This window comes from Homalodisca vitripennis, unplaced genomic scaffold, assembly GCF_021130785.1.
Source record: "Homalodisca vitripennis isolate AUS2020 unplaced genomic scaffold, UT_GWSS_2.1 ScUCBcl_6072;HRSCAF=13115, whole genome shotgun sequence".
NCBI classification, from domain to species: Eukaryota; Metazoa; Arthropoda; class Insecta; order Hemiptera; family Cicadellidae; genus Homalodisca; species Homalodisca vitripennis.
This window is the reverse complement of record NW_025782191.1, coordinates 1-22,815: the sequence shown is the minus strand read 5'-3', so window position 1 is coordinate 22,815 and position 22,815 is coordinate 1. Positions and strand designations below refer to the sequence as shown.

Genomic DNA, 22,815 nt, shown 5'->3' with positions numbered 1-22,815 from the left:
CTGCATTATTAATATGCATTAACAAAGATACAAACGGTTGATTTTTGCAGTAATTGCATCTGTGGCTTGCTAACTAACAGAAGTAGGTAGACAGTGTGCGAGATGGGATACCGACCGCAGCGCTGTGGCAGCGGAATTTAAAAAATGTTACATACTTTAAAAAAATGTCTCGTAAATGAATGATATGAGTCCCTATTGTCATTGTTTAGTAGTGTACTTGTTTTAGCCTTTTAATATTACGTGCCAGTACAATTGAGTAAAATGTTATCTTACTGATTGAATAATTTATTCTATTACATGGAAGTATTTATATTGTAGCATTCGCCTGGTAATGGAGAGGTGTTCATGGAGCAACAACCCGAGGTACAGCAGCCAGAGGAACAAGGTCCGCCAGGGCTGGTGGAACAAGTGGTGGTGTGTGGGGAACCTCCACCTCAGCCCCAACCCCCACCTTTACCTCCACCCACACATCAGCCTCCACCACCGTATCATCCTCCACCACTCGCTCTGCCTTATACCATTGCACCCTTCGGTTTTACCGTACAACCTGTGCTTCAACTAGCCCGCCATCCTCACCCTCATGTCACCCATCAGGTCTATCATCTCTCCCCACCCACCTTCCAATACCCGCCACATGCTGCCAACAATCAACCCGCCTATGCTAGCATCTCTCAGGTAACAGTTGTACCATTAAACTTTACACTGTAGTGTATCATTTTGTTAGAAACAAAGGAGAATCTGTCATATCTGAAATTAAGGAGGTGTCAAAACTATCGTTCATGGTCAAAGATATAAAATAGCATATATTAGAAACATATGGTTTCTCAATAGAGTTCTTACAAGTGTGCTACTGTAGTTCTACTAAACAATAAATTTGTGGAGAAATCTCCCGTGGTTCTCGTGAACACTGCCGCTGCGTTTATTATTGAATATGTGGTAGTTTTGAATATTTAGTTGTTTTCAAAGCAATTGTTTCATCCAACAATTGATAATACATTAAAATTTTAAGAAGAATGAATCATTTTACTACTTCTTAAAAAAACATTTACATAATTTTGTTGTATATTAATGTGTTTAACAACACATAGTAACTTTGGTGAGGTATTTTTATAACACTATAAATTTATTTAGGTACTAATATTAATTATTAATAATAATAATAATAATAGGTATTAATAAATATTAAGATATAAATAATTAATTTTATAAATATGACTTCCCCACTTGTATTTTTAATTCTATTGGTAAAAACTATACATAGTAAAATTGATTTACATTGATTTTGAATCAAATTTGAGAATTTAATTTAAAATGTTATATACATTGTAATCGATTAATAGCAGAGACAGAAGCAAAATAAAACAGTGAAGTATTGGTTTGTTTGTGTTATAGCCGCCAGGACTGCAGTATTACGGAGTCAGATCCCATGGCTCAGTACCACATCATGTGTTCCCCATAGCTGCCACCATGCAACCTGCCACACTCACTCCGGTAAGTGGTAACTTGTACAAGTGTTATTACTGATTTGTGTACAGGAATGTAACAAGTCCTTGCTGATACAATTTCTACATTCATTATCAGCCGGTCTAGCTGTCCAGTAGCATCAGGAATAGTCATGACATCTTCCGTTCACTATCAGGATCATGTTTACTGTCCTCTGTAACAAGTCCTTGCTGATAACAATTTCTACATTCATCATCAGCCGGTCTAGCTGTCCAGTGGTATCAGAAATAGTCATGACATCTTCCGTTCACTATCAGGATCATGTTTACTGTCCTCTGTAACAAGTCCTTGCTGATAACAATTTCTACATTCATCATCAGCCGGTCTAGCTGTCCAGTGGTATCAGGAATAGTCATGACATCTTCCGTTCACTATCAGGATCATGTTTACTGTCCTCTGTAACAAGTCCTTGCTGATAACAATTTCTACATTCATCATCAGCTGGTCTAGCTGTCCAGTGGTATCAGAAATAGTCATGACATCTTCCGTTCACTATCAGGATCATGTTTACTGTCCTCTGTAACAAGTCCTTGCTGATAACAATTTCTACATTCATCATCAGCTGGTCTAGCTGTCCAGTGGTATCAGAAATAGTCATGACATCTTCCAATCACTACCAGGATCATGTTTACTGTCCTCTGTAACAAGTCATTGCTGATACAATTTCTACATTCATCATCAGCTGGTCTAGCTGTCCAGTGGTATCAGGAATAGTCATGACATCTTCCGTTCACTATCAGGATCATGTTTACTGTCCTCTGTAACAAGTCCTTGCTGATAACAATTTTTACATTCATCATCAGCCGGTCTAGCTGTCCAGTGGTATCAGGAATAGTCATGACATCTTCCATTCACTATCAGGTTCATGTTTACTGTCCTCTATAACAAGTCCTTGCTGATACAATTTCTACATTCATCATCAGCCGGTCTAGCTGTCCAGTGGTATCAGGAATAGTCATGACATCTTCCGTTCACTATCAGGATCATGTTTACTGCCCTCTGTAACAAGTCCTTGCTGATACAATTTCTACATTCATCATCAGCCGGTCTAGCTGTCCAGTGGTATCAGGAATAGTCATGAAATCTTCCGTTCACTATCAGGATCATGTTTACTGTCCTCTGTAACAAGTCCTTGCTGATACAATTTCTACATTCATCATCATCTGGTCTAGCTGTCCAGTGGTATCAGGAATAGTCATGACATCTTCCGTTCACTATCAGGATCATGTTTACTGTCCTCTGTAACAAGTCCTTGCTGATACAATTTCTACATTCATCATCATCTGGTCTAGCTGTCCAGTGGTATCAGGAATAGTCATGACATCTTCCGTTCACTATCAGGATCATGTTTACTGTCCTCTGTAACAAGTCCTTGCTGATACAATTTCTACATTCATCATCAGCCGGTCTAGCTGTTCAGTGGCATCATAAATAGTCCAAAAAACCATTCCATAATAAAAACGGCATGACTTAAATAAATAAATATATTATAAAACTATCAACATATTTTACCATCAAGAAACTTTGACTTATTACAAACAGTCCCTCGCAAAGGGCGCCCCAGTCACCCCAAACATCCAAAATACAATATACTTATATTTAAATTTAACTAATAGTTGTACATTGACTACATTAATTGAATAAACTATGATAAAAACACTCAAGTTTTCCAACATAACAATTGGTTGTAAATGATTACTCATTATGTTTTCATAACTAAGCAAAATAAATAGGTTATCCCCTAGGAAAAATTCCTGTGGTGGGATCGCCAGCACGTTAAAATTATTAAAGATTAAAAAACGGCATGACATAAATAAATAAATATATTATAAAACTATCAAAATAACTAAAACATGTAATATCTGTGCAATAGTAAGTTAAATTAAGTATAATCAGAACCACATACAAAATAATATGTTGAGAACCTAACTATTTGCAATTAAAACTGTTAATACTGCGGTTGCAATAGTGTTCTATTGTACAATTTTCAAAACAATATCTAGATTTTCTGTAATAAAAAGCCACTTTCTTAAGTTAGACAAAAATTGATTTATATTAGAAAAAATTTCAAGTTGGTGAATGATTGTATTAAAAACTCGGGGTGCAATACTACTGTAAAAATTTTGATACGCTGCTGAATGTGATTTCGGAACATGCATTACTTGACATCGTCTTAAGTTATGGTTTGTACTACGAGTCATTACGAAGAAAGCTGTACTTCTTACAAAAAATAGTTTTAAGACTTTATAAATAAATAGATGCTTTAGTGGAAACAATTTCAAATCAAGAAAAATCGGCCAGGCATGCTCAAGATTTCCCTTTCCTGCAATCACACAGACAAAGTGTTTTTGTAATATAAATAATAGGATAAAGTGTCGATTGATAGGCTCCACCCCAGCAAGCAATTCCATACCCCAGCCTGGATCCAATGAGAGCGTGATACACATTGATCATAACCTTCCTTGGACATAATTGTCGAAGCAAATAAAACTTTCTTAAGCTACTGTACTTTTTCAATTTTAAAATATGTGACTTCCATGTTAGCTTACTGTCGATAATCAGTCCAAGGTATTTAATACTATTGTTCTCTTTGTTTGAAGGTTATTTTTGACGATGGAAAGGATTGTGAAGGAAACAGGATATTTTTCCGGACATTTGCCATCGTTAAGTGAAACAAGAAAACAGTAACACTACGTTTCGAGATCTGCAATCTGATCTCTTCTTCAGGTAAAGAACTAACCTAATACATAATTACAAACTAGGTTAAAATAAACAAATCTTACTAAAGCGTTGTGGCACGCCTAAGTCAGGAATCACAACCTACATGTTGTATGTCAACTTCACTAACACTAAAGACATGCACTTAATACAAAACTAATACAAAACACTAATCATTAAAACTAAACTACGGAATACAGGTCACAATACGTCTTCACTCGTCTACTAACCATCTACGACTGAACCAGAGGGACTAAGCCAATGGTACTCGTGACGGCTGGCTAAAACAAGATGGCGGAAATACAAGGGAAGGGGAACAGGAATGGGCCCGTTTCGTTATTATTGGTTCATGCGAGATGAACTTCTTAAAACCATATTGTGACTCCCGCAGTGGTTTATTACAAATATCCGATCCGTTTGATACTTTTGGTTTTCTCTTTAGTTCATTTTTTAGAATTTGGCAACCAAAGCGGCCTAATCTCGACTGATGGTTGACTGATTGGTTTGGTCTGCCAATTTAATGTATGTTGCCTGCAATTAATTTCCTTTTGAAGAAATGTGGTTCCCGATGTATTATGTGGGCTTCATCCCAATTCATATGATGGTCTTCGGACCAACAATGGTGTGCAATTTTTGACTTTTCTGTGAAACCCTTTCTCGTGTTTTCTTTGTGTTCTTTTATCCTTATGTTTAGTGGTCTTTTTGTCTCGCCTATGTATTCCTATTGCAGCTACATTTTATACTGTAAACACAGTTTTTGGAATCCTGTGTGCCATTTTTTGGTTTTGTTTTTACGAGACTTTGTCTAAGAGTGTTGTGTGTTTTAAACGCGGTTCTAATGTTGTACTTTTCTACCTACTCTTCTAATTTTCTCCGATAATCCCGGCACATAAGGGATTGACATAAACGCAAATTTTATCACAATTCTGTTTTTCTGACTCAGGAATGATTCTTCTGGTTCGTTTGCACTTATTAATTACTAATTGAGGGTATCCATTGCTTCTGAGATCCGATTCAATTTTCTTAAATTCTTCTTTTAGTCCATCTTTATCTGAGCACAAGCTCTTTGCTCTATCAAACAACGAGTAGGCTACTCCTTCTTTGACAGATTTTTGATGGTTGGATTGATAATTTAAATATTTTCCTGTGTGTGTTATCTTTCGAAAAACAGTTGTCTTAAGGACATCCCTATCCCTTAATACACACACATCCAAAAAGGGAAGCTTGTTTTGGACTTCCACTTCCATTGTGAGGCGGATGGAAGGAGAAATACTATTAATGTGATTCAAAAAAATTATTTAATTTAATGTCTCCATGAGAAAAAATAACAAAGGTATCATCCACATACCTCCACCAAATCTTCGGTTTGAACTGAGCTGAAGCCAAAGCTTTTCCGCTCAAATTCCTCCATAAAGATATTGGCGAAAATAGGAGACAGTGGAGAACCCATTGCCATCCCCTCATCTTGACGGTAAAATTTTACCCTCTAACTCAAAATAATTGCATTGAGTGCATAGTTTCTAACAGTTCCATAATTACTGGCACGGGAAGTTTAGTTCTATCCTTTAATGTTTGGTCTTCTTTGAGACGTGATTTAATAATTTCCGAGAGTTTTCTGGAACTGGTACATTTGTAAATAGACTTTCGACATCAAAACTTACCAGTTTGTCAGTTTCAGTCAACTTTAGGGATTTTGACTTCTCTACGAAATCCCTGGAATTTTTGATGAAAGAGTCAGTTTTTCCTACCAATGGTGTTAAGATGTCCAAGAGGACTTTAGACAATTCCCTGCAAGGTGAATCACGAGAACTAATGATCCACAAACCTACCATCCCTCTCCGGCCCATCATTAGTTCTCGTGATTCACCTTGCAGGGAATTGTCCTAAAGTCCTCTTGGACATCTTAACACACCATTGGTAGGAAAAACTGACTCTTTCATCAAAAATTCCAGGGATTTCGTAGAGAAGTCAAAATCCCTAAAGTTGACTGAAACTGACAAACTGGTAAGTTTTGATGTCGAAAGTCTATTTACAAAATGTACCAGTTCCAGAAACTCTAGGAATTATTAAATCACGTCTCAAAGAAGACCAAACATTAAAGGGGATAGAACTAAACTTCCCGTGCCAGTAATTATGGAACTGTTAGAACTATGCACTCAATGCAATTATTTTGAGTTAGAGGGTGTAAAATTTACCGTCAAGATGAGGGGATGGCAATGGGTTCTCCACTGTCTCCTATTTTTCGCCAATATCTTTATGGGAGGAATTTGAGCGGAAAGCTTTGGCTTCAGCTCAGTTCAAACCGAAGATTTGGTGGAGGTATGTGGATGATACCTTTGTTATTTTTTTCTCATGGAGACATTAAATTAAATAATTTTTTGAATCACATTAATAGTATTTCTCCTTCCATCCGCCTCACAATGGAAGTGGAAGTCCAAAACAAGCTTCCCTTTTTGGATGTGTGTGTATTAAGGGATAGGGATGTCCTTAAGACAACTTTTTTTTCGAAAGATAACACACACAGGAAAATATTTAAATTATCAATCCAACCATCAAAAATCTGTCAAAGAAGGGAGTAGCCTACTCGTTGTTTGAATAGAGCAAAGAGCTTGTGCTCAGATAAAGATGGACTAAAAGAAGAATTTAAGAAAATTGAATCGGATCTCAGAAGCAATGGATACCCTCAATTAGTAATTAATAAGTGCAAACGAACCAGAAGAATCATTCCTGAGTCAGAAAAACAGAATTGTGATAAATTTGCGTTTATGTCAATCCCCTTATGTGCCGGGATTATCGGAGAAAATTAGAAGAGTAGGTAGAAAGTACAACATTAGAACCGCGTTTAAAACACACAACACTCTTAGGACAAAGTCTCGTAAAAACAAAACCAAAAAAATGGCACACAGGATTCCAAAAACTGTGTTTACAGTATTAAAAATGTAGCTGCAATAGGGAATACATAGGCGAGACAAAAAGACCACTAAACATAAGGATAAAAGAACACAAAGAAAAACACGAGAAAGGGTTTTCACAGAAAAGTCAAAAATTGCACACCATTGTTGGTCCGAAGACCATCATATGAATTGGGATGAAGCCCACATAATACATCGGGAACCACATTTCTTCAAAAGGAAATTAATTGAGGCAACATACATTAAATTGGCAGACCAACCAATCAGTCAACCATCAGTCGAGATTAGGCCGCTTTGGTTGCCAATTCTAAAAAATGAACTAAAGAGAAAACCAAAAGTATCAAACGGATCGGATATTTGTAATAAACCACTGCGGAGTCACAATATGGTTTTAAGAAGTTCATCTCGCATGAACCAATAATAACGAAAGGGCCCATTCCTGTTCCCCTTCCCTTGTATTTACCGCCATCTTGTTTTAGCCAGCCGTCACGAGTACCATTGGCTAGTCCCTCTGGTCAGTCGTAGATGGTTAGTAGACGAGTGAAGACGTATTGTGACCTGTATTCCGTAGTTTAGTTTTTAATGATTAGTGTTTTGTATAGTTTTGTATTAAGTGCATGTCTTTAGTGTTAGTGAAGTTGACATACAACATGTAGGTTGTGATTCCTGACTTTAGGCGTGCCACAACGCTTTAGTAAGATTTTGTTTATTTTAACCTAGTTTGTAATTATGTATTAGGTTAGTTCTTTACCTGAAGAAGAGATCAGATTGCAGATCTCGAAACGTAGTGTTACTGTTTTCTTGTTTCACTTAACGATGGCAAATGTCCGGAAAAATCCTGTTTCCTTCACTATTGTTCTGTTCTATAATCATGCAATTGCACTGTTGGTAAGTATTGTTAAAACAATTAAAATCATGGAATTTGAAAGGTGTTTCCAAATTGTACTCTGTCTTTAGACCAAAAATTAAAAACTTAGTTTTTTCACTCAAAATTATATAATTTTTATCAAACCATAAACGTAATAGTTTTAAATCATTCTCCATTTCATTTTTCAAGGTGTTTAAACATTTATTTTTATAAATAAAAGCTGTGTCATCGGCAAAGGCAAATACACGACCCCTGAAGCGCCCATTACACAAGTCATTGATGTAAATCAAAAATAAAACTGGACCCAATACAGAGCCTTGAGGAGCCATGCCTAAATATCGAGCCATGCTTCACCGATCCAGACTGGCTGACAAAAATCACCAACTCTAACACTTTGTTCTCTATTAGAGAGTTAGCTTGAAAACCACTTATGTGGTAAGCCTCTGATGCCAGCCAGCCACAGTTTATTGAGTAGTATGCTATGGCCCACTGTATCAAAAGCTTTAGTGATGTCTAAAAACAACACCGAGGATTTTTTCGCCACTGTTTATTGAGTCAAAGATCTCCTCAGTAAATGATAATAGAGCATCTTCGGTTGAGAGTTTCTCTCGAAATCCAAATTGGTTTTTGCTAAAGAATTTGTTTTTTATCTAAGAAATGTATTATCCGTATTTTAACAATTTTGTCAAAAATTTTACTGAAAACCGATAGTAAAGAAATTGGACGGAAACAATCAGGAAGCCTACAATCACCTCGCTTGAAAATAGGTATTACAACAGCTTTCTTAAGACTGGATGGAAATTCGCCACTTTCTATGCTAAAATTAAAAAGATATTCCAATACATGAAGGAAAAAAGGAGCGATTCTCTTCAACAATGTAGAACCTATAGAATCGATGCCAGGAGATTTATTATTTTTTAACTTGTTAATTATGGTCAAAATTTCGTGTTCCGATGTTGGCATCATATAAAAAGATGTCTTAAAATGTATTTTTTGAACAAATGTATCTCTATAACATTGCACTTGGTCTACATATAAGTTATCTATTTTTTCCCTCAAATTATCAGCTATATTCAAGAAATGGTGGTTGAATTCATTGGCTATATCACTGATACTAGTAACAATACCCTCTCTTCCAATAACTTCGTTGATTTCACTGTTAAGGCGTTTTTCTCCAATTAGGCTATTTACAACCTTCCACTGTGTATCCTTAGAGAAAAACGTCAAACTTAGACTGAAAAAAATTTTCTTTCGCCAATTTTATATCCATATTTAATTTTGCTCTAAACACATTGTAATAGTTCTTTAGTTTAGTATTAGAAGGACTCTTCATTAACAGTTTGAATATTTTTTTTCTTTTTGGATTCTATTTAATAGATTATCAGTTGTTCAAGGTTTCAATTTATCATATTTTTTTCTAACACTAATTTGAGTTTGGCAACTTTTTAATGCGGCTTGTAAAGCTTTAAAAAAAAGATTCAAAAGCAAGTGATGTAGATTTCTAGATTTCTGTGAAAAAACTTCACTCCAGTCTGTTAACTCCAGCATTCTCTCCAATTTTGTAAAATCAAGTTTATTAATTGAAATTTCATCATTACATGTTACACTATCAGGGAATTTAATTGAAAAAACTACCGTTGAATGATCAGTTATATTGTAAAGAAAAACATGCGAAGTAAATTCATATTTAGTAGGCCTAACTTTTTCATTAGAAAAACGAATAAAAACATGGTCAATACAAGTCGCTGAATTTCCAACAATTCTAGTAGGTTCATTAATTAAATTATACAATCCTTTACTAGCCAACATACTTAAATAGTGGTCGGATTCATTACTTTGATTTAAAATGTCATAATTCATGTCACCTACCACAACAATATTCTTTCCGTTAAACTCATCCAACAAAACACTCAGCTGTTGCGTGAAATCCGCTCGCCTACTAGTGTGCAGACGATACACCGCTATCACGGTAAAGTTCTCTAGGCCGTTGACCTTGACATTGAAAATCAATACATCAGCTGATTTGATATCTTCTCTCTCTGTCACACTGGAACAATAATATGAGTCGCATACGAATACTGCAATGCCTCCCGCTCTATAACTTTCATTACATTTGATAAACGAATTATAGCCATTAATTTTGTAATGGTCCATTTCACATTTATTTATCCAGATTTCAGTCATCACAATTAAATCAGGAAATATTTTAGACGAATCTAAATCAGTTACGAAGTCAAAATTTTTCCTCATACTTCTTATATTTTGGTTTAGAATTTTTAAACATGCTGGCATCTGTCATCACCGATATTTACAGGACATAAATCAATTAATGAATACATAATATTGAGAATACAAAACAAATAAACGTATAAACCAAGTGATCATTATAATACTGAAGTATATATTTATAGAAATCATTAATAAATGAAAGCCTAGTATAAATGCATAAAGGCTGGAATGTGGTGACTTACAGTTTGGCTAAGTCGTCAAAGCTGGTGATAACTTTCACTTTTTCTCCGTCCGCTTTTCTCATCAGGATCTTCCCACCTCTTATCCAGAAGTAGGTATAGTTTTTTCTTTTTTCTTTTCACGGGCGGCGTTCAGAAGTCAACGTCTTCCAGGGCTCAAACTCTCATTGATGTAGATGGGCGAGGCAGGTGTTGAAGTCAAGCCAATGTGGTGGGTCGAGAAGTTCCGCTTCACCCGTCGTCTCTGCAACACAGCTTCAGAGTCCATGCGAGATGTCATCTTCACTATGATGCCGGGTGGTCTTCCAGACTCCTCCTTCACACGCAGCCTATGACAGGCACTGACCATTGAGTCCTCAATGGTTATGTCCAAAGCCCTCCCAACAGATTTCACTACTTCCAGAACTTGCTCTCCAGGCTGGACAGGCACACCGTGGATTTCAATAGCCTCTCTTCTAGAGTACTGTTCTTTGTCGTCCATCCTACACTCCAGCGAGGCTACCTTTTTTTTAAGTTCCAGATTCTTTGTTCTAAGAGTATTGACCAGCTCAACTAAACTCCCAACCTCTTCACTTTGCTTACTAGCCTAACAAGGTTCTTAGTATCTTTGAGCTCTTCAAAACAAAGTTCAATAGACTTATTTAAATTAGTCTCTGTATTCTTTATGTCTTTTCTAAGGTCCAGCACAAGATTGTAAATGTCATCATAGGTGACTGATGACTCAGGCCTAGACTTAAGAACCATACTTTTTTCTACGTTCCTGAGAACATGTCTCACATCTCCAGATCAGTTCATTATCTTTATAATACTGAGTGTCTTCTGGAGTCATATTGATACATTTAGCATGAAAAGGCCGTTTACAATCATTGCACTTCATCTTGGCTTTTACAGCTGTTTTAGTAAACAATTTTAAACACTTACCACAGTCTTCCATGATCAATAATTTCACAACTCTTTGTTTGAATATAGTAACGTTGAAGTTAATAATATGGTTGAAGATTAACAATAATGATAATTAAATCACACATGAATGCACAGTAAACGTATTGTACTTGACATTTGAGGTTATGTCTGGCGCGCAGTGTAGCACACGTCCGCTCTCTGCCGCATCCCAAGCTAGAAATGTTTGATATCATAAGCGCTTTCGCCTGTTAGGACATCATCAGTAAATATGAACAGGAAAAATGTATATAAAATAAAAAAATACATATGATAAAACAGTTAAAATACATTTAAAACTGGTAAAGACCCAAAAACTAATACATTATAAAAAGTATGTGGAAATATATGATTTACAATTTCTAATTTTTTTACTAGATTGTTTGTACCAAAAGGTATTAAAATGTCATTTAGCGTTAGGAAGGTTGATTGTATAGGATACATAATGTATTGAATTACAATAATAATTATAATAATAATTATTATACATATTATAAATTGTTACTGGCAAGTTAAAGCCACAGCCAAAGACCAACTGTATGATCTATGATGCTGTGACGTCATATGGGGTGATTAGTTTGAATAAATGCCATTGGCTGTTCTCATCACGCCACCAGATCACACCACCTACCACTTCCAGTGTCCTGCCCTTGTCTCTCTCTCAGTTACCCTCCAACCTTAACCGAGCACAGTCGATGATGTAAACTAATTCAGTCTTTTATTCCGATTCCCCGTAACCCGTACACAACAATTGGCGACGAGGTATTAATGCGATCCCGCGAGTGCAATGCAACCTGTTCGATTGTGCGTAAATAATTTCTCCGAAAATTATAGTGGGAGGAAGTGTGTCTGTAGTTTGGCGTCACGTGGACTCAAAATCGGTACATTTTGATGTTGGAAGACAAGGTCGTAAATTAGAACATTTCGTCTTTATTTAGTGAAACAGTAAAAATGGCGGGAATTATTGGCGGAATTGGTGACTTCGACAACAGTGCAGAAACTTGGAATTCGTATGTTGAACGATTTGAATTATTCGTTGACTGTAACAGTATTAGTGACGACAAAAAGGTTAGTACGTTACTAACAGTCGTGGGTGTGAAAACGTACAGTTTGTTACGAGATTTATGTACGCCGGAAAAACCTTCAGTGAAAAAGTTTGATGAATTAGTGAAGTTAATTCAGGACCATTTGTACCCGAAGCCATCATTCATAGCTGAAAGGTAACAAATTCAGCAAAAGGAATCAACAGGAAGGAGAATCAGTCGCAGAGTACATCGCCAGCCTCAAGAAATTGTCTGCATACTGCGAGTTTGGCGCATCCCTCAACGACTATCTCAGAGACAGACTGGTGAGCGGCATCAGGAGTGAGTCGACCAAGCAGAGGCTGTTGGGAGAGACCACCCTAACCTTCGACCAGGCTGTGAAAATCGTCTGCTCAGTGGAAGCGGCGGAGAAGAATGCGGCGGCATTGACAGTGAACGGCGGCAGCCGGGGGGTCCAGCGGATGGCAGCGCATCACCACCCACATGTGAGAGTCGGCGGCAGCGGTGGCAGCGCGAGCTACAACGCAAGGCACGAAGTCAAGGTGCAGTGTACGTGCTGTGGGCAGTGTGGTCACTATAGGAAGCAGTGCAAATTGTTTGGTGTTGTGTGTCACAAATGTGGTAAAAGAAATCACATATCTAAGGTATGTCGATCTACTGAAATTAGTAAGTTACCAGACAATCAGCTTTCGAAAGTTAAGAAAGGTATATCTTATCAGTGTAATTTTCAAAACAAGAAAAACAAAGATTATAAGATACATAATTTTGTAAATGATAGTTCAGAACTGTCAGATTCAAATAATTCTAAGAATTATGTTCAGAGTGATGAAAATCTTGAGAGTTATGTCGAGGACATACAGAATTTATTTAAAGTAAATGAAACTCACCGTAAAAGAATTAGAGTTTGACCCAATTAAGATTAAAGTCCTAGTGCAAGGTCGAGAAAACCATATTTGAAGTTGATACTGGAGCTAGTGTCACAGTGTGTAGTGAGGATTTTTATGAAAATAATTTTAGTTCTTGTAAATTGTTAGAAAACGACCTAACTTTGAGTTCGTACACTAATGAACCTATTATACCTGTGGGCAAAGTTAATGTTGATGTTTGCTATGAGAAAATACATAAATGCTTAGATTTGTATGTGATTAGAGGAGGTTCACATCCTTTAATGGGTCGTGATTGGCTTAAAGTACTGGGAGTTGACATTTCGTTTAAAAATAACTTGTGTGTTATAAACAGACCTATAGATAACAAGGCTAATTTCGAGACAATGACGTCCGAGCTAACTAATCAATTTCCAGAAGTGTTCACTGAGAAACTAGGTCAGTATACAGGCGAACCAGTAAAACTAAATCTAAAAGAAAATGCTAGACCTAGGTATTTTAAGCCAAGACCGATACCATTCTCATTGAAAAGTAAGGTAGAAAAAGAACTACAACGCTTAGTTGACGAACAAGTGTTAATTCCAGTAAGCAGCTCGGAATGGGGAACGCCCATTGTACCAGTATTAAAAAAGAACGGTGAAATTAGGCTATGTGGAGACTTTAAAGTTACTCTAAATCAGTATCTAGAAGTAGACAAGTACCCTATACCTAGAATAGAAGATTTATTTGCAAATTTACAGCATGGAGAACGTTTCTCTAAAATAGATCTTAGTCAAGCCTATATGCAATTAAAGTTAGATAGTGAGTCACAAAAATTATGTACAATTAGCACGCATAAGGGTCTTTTCTCATATTGTAGAATGCCTTATGGAATCTCATCAGCCCCAGGCATATTTCAAAGAGTTATTGAACAATCTTTGCATAATTTAGAAGGCATATCAGTGTTCATGGATGATATTCTTATCACCGCACCTAATAACGAAAACTCATGTAAGTAGGTTGCAAGAGGTTTGTAAACGCCTGAGTGAAAAAGGATTTACCGTAAAGAAAGATAAATGTACATTCTTTGTAGACAAAATCGAGTATCTTGGTTTTAGTATCGATAAAGATGGACTGCATACCTCTGAATCTAAAATTAAAGCTATAAATCAAGCACCTGTACCTAAATCTGTCACTCAAGTCAAAGCTTTTATTGGCTTGGTGAATTATTATGGAAAGTTTATCAAAAAATTTGTCAACAATCTTGAGTCCGTTGTACAACTTGTTAAAAAAGGACTTGATTTTGATGAAAAATGTCTCAAATCATTTAGCCATGTCAAGGATGTTTTGACTAAAGCACCAGTTTTGGCGCATTATGATTCAAAGTTGCCTGTAAAACTAGCAGTAGACGCAAGCTCGACAGGGCTGGGCTGCGTACTTAGTATCATAACCCCTGAAGGCGTTGAGAAACCTATTGCATACCACTCTCGTACTTTATCACCAGCAGAATGTCAATATTCACAAATAGATAAGGAAGCTTTAGCAGTAGTATATGGAGTAAGGAAATTTCATCAATATTTGTATGGCCGAAAATTCACATTGTGTACTGATCACAAACCTTTAATTAGCATATTTGGACCGAAAAAGGGTTTACCTGTTTTCGCAGCAAGCCGATTACAAAGATACGCATTATTTTTAAGTGGATACAATTTTGATGTACAGTATGTAAGGTCAGAAAAGCATGGTAACGCAGACGCATTATCACGCTTACCATTAAACACTAAACACGTTGTAAATAATAACAATGAACCAAGGTGGAAAGGTACCTATTTACACTGTATCGCTGAAAGTTCAGTACCTTTAACTTTTGAAGATGTAAAAGCTGAAACCCAAAATGATCCTATTATAAAACAAATACATAACTATGTGATGTACGGATGGCCAAATTTTTTGTCAGGAGAGAATAGGGAATTGTTACATTATTTCCAAAGGAAGGACGAGCTAACAGTTGAGCATGGCATTGTTATGTGGGGATATAGAATTGTTGTTCCTAACAAGTTGCGTAGCTACATATTAAATGAGTTACACGCGAGTCACTTGGGAATTGTAAAAATGAAGTCAGTAGCAAGATCCTATATTTGGTGGCCAAATATAGATGAAAACATTGAAAGCCTAGCGAACAATTGCTCTTCCTGTCTTATGGAACGTTCTAGTCCTAGTAAGAGTAATCTACATGTTTGGCACTATCCATCTATGCCATGGGAAAGATTGCATATTGATTACTTGGGTCCTTTCAAAGATAAGACCTACTTGGTAGTAATTGATGCTTACACTAAGTGGTTGGAAGTATTTGAAGTAGGCTCTACTTCAGCTAAGCTAGCTATAGAAAAGTTAAGAAAACTATTTTCTAGATTTGGATTACCTGTCACTATCCATAGTGATAATGGACCACCATTTACCTCAGTTGAATTTAAAAATTTCATGCAACTTAATGGTATAAGACATACATTTTCACCAGCTTATCATCCTCAGTCTAATGGTCAGGCTGAGAACTCAGTTAAGTATGCTAAACGTAAAATAAGATTGGCTTTTCAAGAAAATATTGATACTAAAGTAGCCTTGAATAGGATGTTATTTGATTACAGAAACTCCGTTCATAGCACTACTAACGAGACACCTGCCAAATTAATGTTTAATAGACCACTAAGATGCAGGCTAGATTTACTCAGACCTAATATAGCCAGAACTGTGCAATTAAAACAGGACAAACAAAATGAATATTTTGGCGGTAGAAAAACGAGAATTCTATTTCCTAATCAATCTGTATTAGTGAGAGATTATCGCTCTAAAGACAAATGGATAGAGGGCATTGTAATAAAACAGTTAAATAATGTAATGTATTCTGTTATGACAAAAACTGGTCTAATTTGGAGTAGACATATTGATCAGCTGATAGGACTACACAGTAGTATTGTTGACAGTGACAGTCAAATTCCACCATCTCAGGACCGTACAGTTGCGGAGCGTGAGACAGGCGCTCAGTGTCCGCCAACTCCAAGCCCAGTCAGAATTAGTAACACTGACCTCACTAGATCAGCTGGTCTCTCCCCCTCCTCACCGCATCATACCCCTCCATGTCACATCACTACCCCTCATTCTAGACCACGTCTTTCTCTACCCTCAGCTGTTCCTTCTCCTGTCACTAGAACAGCTGATCATACAAACAGATACCCAACTCGTATTAGGAAACCTGTAGAGAAATTAAACTTGTAAATAACTTACAATACTTAAGGATGACATTTAATAATGATATGTGTTATTTATATTTATATGTGTTTATTATATATTTATTATTACACTTGTATTGTTTAATTTAATCTATGACTTGTGTGAATTCAATTTATTTTGAAATTTGGAAGGGAGGAAATGTAATGTATTGAATTACAATAATAATAATAATAATAATTATTATACATATTATAAAATTGTTACTGGCAAGTTAAAGCCACAGCCAAAGACCAACTGTATGATCTATGATGCTGTGACGTCATATGGGGTGATTAGTTTGAATAAATGCCATTGGCTGTTCTCATCACGCCACCAGATCACACCACCTACCACTTCCAGTGTCCTGCCCTTGTCTCTCTCTCAGTTACCCTCCAACCTTAACCGAGCACAGTCGATGATGTAAACTAATTCAGTCTTTTATTCCGATTCCCCGTAACCCGTACACAACAATTAAGTTAACACAAAGGATGATATTTTGGCACCCTTGGAGATGATGGGGACAAGTCCTAGGATCAAAACCATTGTATATAAATATAATATATATATATATATATATATATATATATATATATATATTATATATATATATATATATATATATATATATATATATAAACATTTTTAAAAGGGTTTTTAGTTACTTTTCATTATATTATTATATATAGATAAGCCTATAATGTGTAGTTAATAAACATAATAAATATCTTATATATATAAAAATCTTGAGTCACGATGTATGTTGCCAATAAACTCCAAAACGACTGAACCAATTTCAATCAAATTTCACATGTATCCGTAATTTAGTCTAACTTAGAAGATAGGATAGTTATTATCTGAATTATTCGCTTATGTCGTGAATATAAAACGAATAAAATGAAGAAAAGTTTTCAAAGCGCCTGCACATTATAACCTGCAATTACGAGATAGATACGTATATTAAACAGTGAAACACTATTTGAAGGCGCTAAGTTATGATGTATAATTGTCTAAACTAAATTTTTTGGTTGAACTTAAAGGTTGAGTGGTAGACCACTTTGTAATAAAATACATTATGCATGTACAATACATTTTTGACATATTTTCTTGATCGTGACATCAAGGTAAAATCTACATCGGGGTTTGGAAATATAATTTACTTCAACCAGAAATGCTCATACGCGGGCAAAACTTACGAAAAGCGTGCGAAGCCGCGGGAAACAGCTAGTATATCTATATATATAAATGCGAATGTTTGTATGTTCCGTTATAACTCTGGAACTAATGCACGAAACATCGTGAAATTTTCTACAGTGATTCTACACGTTCCTGGAAGTAACATAGCATACTTTTAGAGATTTTAATAGTTTATTTCATTAATTTTGTAATTATAAATTGTTGATGTTGGTGTGTTTTATATTGGATCCGACAGACTGCGCTACGACACGTAATACAAAGCGAACTGATACTTAACAGCTGATAATACTTTCAGCTGAAGTTCATCAAATAGGCAGAAACATTGGTTTACATTTAAAATTTAAAACCTTTTTATTGTAAAGTGCTTGATCAGTAGTGTTTTTAAATTCAGATTGCATCAATGATCAATAAACTATTTAATTCAAAGAAAATACTATTAAACGCTATTATGAAAACAACCTCCTTATACAAATCCGTAAATGTTTGCACATAAGGTAATCGAATTTGGTTACATCGAAGGTAAATGAAAAGAGCCGAAAGAAGACACTTTATGATCGAAACTTGGTTTCTTTGATACATTTTCTTGAAGGCACACTCCTAAAATAATACTGGAAATATCTTAGACAGAAAATTAATTTTAACAGACCGAATGTGATTCTTTATAACCTAATTAGTTTACTGAGATTCATCCGTATACAGTAACTGTTCTGAATAACTTATCAACACCTAGCAAAAACCACGAAAGATAGAGGCAGGAATATGATACATACCTTCATAATACGCCCAAGAGGCTCACGAAGGAACGACTGTCAATTATCTCAGCAATGTTTAGAATGTGATAGAAAAAGAATAAGTGAATATAGTGTACTGTTTTCAACGGGAAATCGCGTGCGAAGCCGCGGGAAACTGCTAGTATATATATATATATATATATATATATATATACACACACACCTAACAACATGACGTAAATTGTATTTAATTATATAGCTTTTAACCTAAATTCATAGTATAATTTTTATGAAATAAGTTTTAAGCACAAAATTGTTATTTTTCAATAGATAGCATAGTTCCAAGGAAAAATGGCTGCCTCACAACTAATCTACAAAACTTGCAAATATTTTGATTGGATCCAGATATTAAGAACTGTTACATCTCAGAGTCTAGAATTAAAGGTGGATATGTCAAAGTTTAGGAGTATCTATAGCATGAGGTTACTGAATGTGGGAACTTTGCCACACACACCAGGAACTTTCTGAGTGCGAGAGCAGCCAGAATATAGCAAGGCTCCCTCCCCAGGCTCTATTATCATTGACATGTTTTGTACTTTGAAGAATTATATACAGTGGAGTCCCGCTAATCCGAACACGTGTAATCCAAACAGGTCCAGGAGGAATTATTTATAACGATAATGAACAGTTATAGGAACTAATTACGAAAATGAAAATGGGTGCATCATTTCGTACATAAACAAAGAAAACTTTAATTAAATAGACATACAGTATTTTATTAAGACAAATTGTGTACGGTACAGTACATAAATAATAAAGTTAAATACAGTACCAAATTGAAACTTATAGGTTAATAGTATGAGTTAAATTACTGTATTAAGAAGTGAAATCAAACAAAAATTGGACGTACAGTACTGATATTATTATTGAGTACAATATTAATTGTTAAAAGACATAAATTCAGTTATTGCCTTCTGTCGCATTGAAGAGAGTCTATTGGATGACGCGTAGTTTCGCCATCGTGTCATAAACATGATATCGGCAGGTGTAGCAGTAGCCTGTTGCTCTAAGTATCGTAGTGCAAGGTTAAGCGCTGCTGCACTGTCTGCATGTGGCACCAACTCTCCTTTATCACCCAGGTTCTCGTCGTCCCGTAGTGCGTGGACCCGTACAATATCCAGTACGCTCACATTGCTTAACAATAGAACTCTCACACTAAATATGGTAAATGTGCTTAGTATTCGCAAACACGCTTATTTGTCAAGAAATACAATGCAACAGTCAGAAAACATGTTTTAATAAACAATGTTGATAATTTCTATAACAAAATAGACCCATTCTCAAGTTTAAAACCGTATTTTTCTGTAATTCTGGCTAATCCGAACAATCACATAATCCGAATAGGGCTCGGTTCCCAATTAGGTCGGATTAACGGGACTCTACTGTACATTTGATGACTTTTACAGACTCAGATTGTGCTGACACAGGCTCCCAGTACGCAGTGTGTAACACAGGCAGTGTCTCAGCTGTCCCTACCCAGACCACAGCTTCAGCAACATTGTTTTGTACTTTGGAGAATTATATACATTTGATGACTTTTTACAGACTCAGATTGTGCTGACACAGGCTCCCAGTACGCAGTGTGTAACACAGGCAGTGTCTCAGCTGTCCCTACCCAGGCCCCAGCTTCAGCAACATTGTTTTGTACTTTGGAGAATTATATACATTTGATGACTTTTACAGACTCAGATTGTGCTGACACAGGCTCCCAGTACGCAGTGTGTAACACAGGCAGTGTCTCAGCTGTCCCTACCCAGACCCCAGCCTCAGCAACAGGTAATTGTCATAATACAAGGGCTACCCAGAAAGTAGATTATTTTTTTCTATATATATAGGTGCTAGGTGCCGGACTATTGCTGCTATTTTGGTGCCAGAGCGTTGCTCCGTTTTAGTGGCAATCAAGCCATGCTAATGAGAGATTACTGTCTCTCCTTGTAAAATAGCAGTTTAAAAAGTTATGGGCCGATTAGACAGTTTTTTATTGTCTAAGCACAATATTGAAATTTATCGCCAGCTCTGTGAAGTTTATGGGGTGGATTGCGTCAGTGGTACATTAAGTTTATGGCCGAACTAATGTGCCGAAACAAATTGGATGGGAAGAGATTAAAGAAGACTGCCGATTCAACCAGAATTTTGCAAGGTATTGTGAAACCTTTCAATGATTAAGGAGAGCAATACAAAACAAGTGCAGAGGACAGTTAAGTTCAAAAGTTTTGTTTTTGAACGATTAAAGCCCGACGGCAAATCGGCCCTCGGAGATGTCCTGGATGCTTTTAAGTAGGAGATGTATCAAAAATCTTGCTCTACAGTCTGGACCCAGCACCCAGTGACTACCACCTGTTTCCAGCAATGAAAGTCTGACTTGCGAAGCAGTGCTTTGATGGTGACGTGGAACTGCGGTGGGGGGGGGGGTGTGTGACTACTTGGTTGAAGTCTGAGGCGGCAGAGTTTTATAACGTTGGAATTTCAAAAGTAGTAGATAGAAATAGGAAATTTCAACGCTATGATATAAATGTCCAAAGTTGACTACATTGAAAAATACTATTTTAGTGTCACTTTGAAATGTATACAATAAAATTTTTTTTCTTTTACTTTTTTATTTATAATGGAAACAATTTACTTTCTGAATAGCCATTGTATTATAAAAACGATTCTTTTACATCATTCTTTACATTTATTTATGTTAAACCAATTTGCAATAGAAAGCTTTGTGTGGCAATTTTGTTGTTGATCACTTTTGCAAAAATTACTTTATTTGTGTGTATTAAGTTTGCATTATCATCAGCAATATTCGTTTAGATTTATTTAAATTTAAAAATCAGTTCTGAATTAAAAATAAGGAATATTTTAATTGTAGTTTTAGACTTACAAAGCATTGACAAACTCGTTAATATTGAGCAGTACTGCCATGTCTCTAACCTACTTAGTTGAATAATATAACATTATTAAAAATCATGAAAATTAAATTAATAAATAAAGATAGATAAAAATTATTGTTGCTAACTATTAACGTAATAAAATCTAAACAAACTAAATCACTATGAAGAATGCACAGTAAAATAACACAAACAACAGAAATGAATCTATTTATGAATAAAATTATGCAGATATATTTTAAAACATTAATACATAATTAACTACAGTTGTGCAGTAGACACACAGGGAGTGTCATTCCTCTTATCTCATATTGAATACATTGGTGTTTGTTTGTGTGTACAGGTCCACAGACAGACACAGCAGTACAGCCAGACCCAGCTGCGCTATCTACTGGCTGCGTACCGTGTTGGCATGTTAGCTCTGGATACACACTATCTCGCCGGGTACATGGATGATCGTCCCCAGGCCAAATATGGCCCGCAATCCTCCGTATGGTGAAGATGTCAAGTGGCTTCTCCGTGTCTCAAAAAAATTAGGTACATAATGAAGTTATTCTTATATGTCTTAATGTTTATGTAGAAGTAATTGTAAGATAATTTTACTCATGATGTTAGAATTTTATAATCATGATGATAGAGGTAAGAAGTTTAAATATATCAGAACCAAAATTGAGTTTGTTAATGCAGATTTTAAATTTAGGTAAATTTTGTTTGAGTAAGATTTTTTGAAGAGGGATATCATGGTAGTGGTTGCAATTAAAAAAAATGTATGTCTTGGTTTGTACGGGCTATAATGGGAAACTTTAATTTTAAAGACATTTTTATAAACACCTTCCATTTATAACTGGGAGGGATTGGTGGTTGTGGGTCAGGATTAAATCAGAATGGTATGTGGTGAGCAATTCCATCTTCAGTCAATAGTTTTTTCTCAAATTGTTCAAGATTGGGAGAGTAAAAATCTAAAATTTTGTTCTTGAGAGTATTAATTTAAAAATCATGTGTTGTCTTCTGTATACTATTGTGGGATACTATAGTGAATAACAGATCTGAAGGGTACTGGGGGCGCAGATAAGTGGGTGTTTTATAAACATGAAAAACATTGAGAAAAGAACTGAAGGGAACACAGGAACAGATGCCCTTAGAATAAGTAGAACGGAGTTCAGTAAGATGACTGGTTTTTATTACAGGAAACTGGATATTCCAAAGCCACCTGAACAGAATAGGCGTTCATGTTCAGGAAAATCCTGAGCAGGAAATGTGGCGAGGCTGACAAAACAGCCGAGCACGTCATACTGGAATGTCCGGTGTTGCAGAGCAAACACTCAAGATCCCTTGGTTTACTTAGGCTTAAAGAGGGATTGAAGCAGGTAAGC

At 35.9% G+C, this 22,815-nt stretch overlaps 1 protein-coding gene across 1 annotated transcript; it reads left to right on the top strand.

Annotated features, from left to right (window-relative positions):
* Nucleotides 1-295: 295 nt before the first annotated feature.
* On the top strand, nt 296-22,809 carry LOC124373633 (max-binding protein MNT-like; the record flags this gene model as incomplete). Its single annotated transcript, XM_046831986.1, has 5 exons — nt 296-675; nt 1,393-1,491; nt 20,250-20,342; nt 21,786-21,937; nt 22,680-22,809. Coding segments are annotated over exons 1-5 (804 nt in total), but the record flags the coding sequence as incomplete, so codon positions are not given.
* Nucleotides 22,810-22,815: the final 6 nt, after the last annotated feature.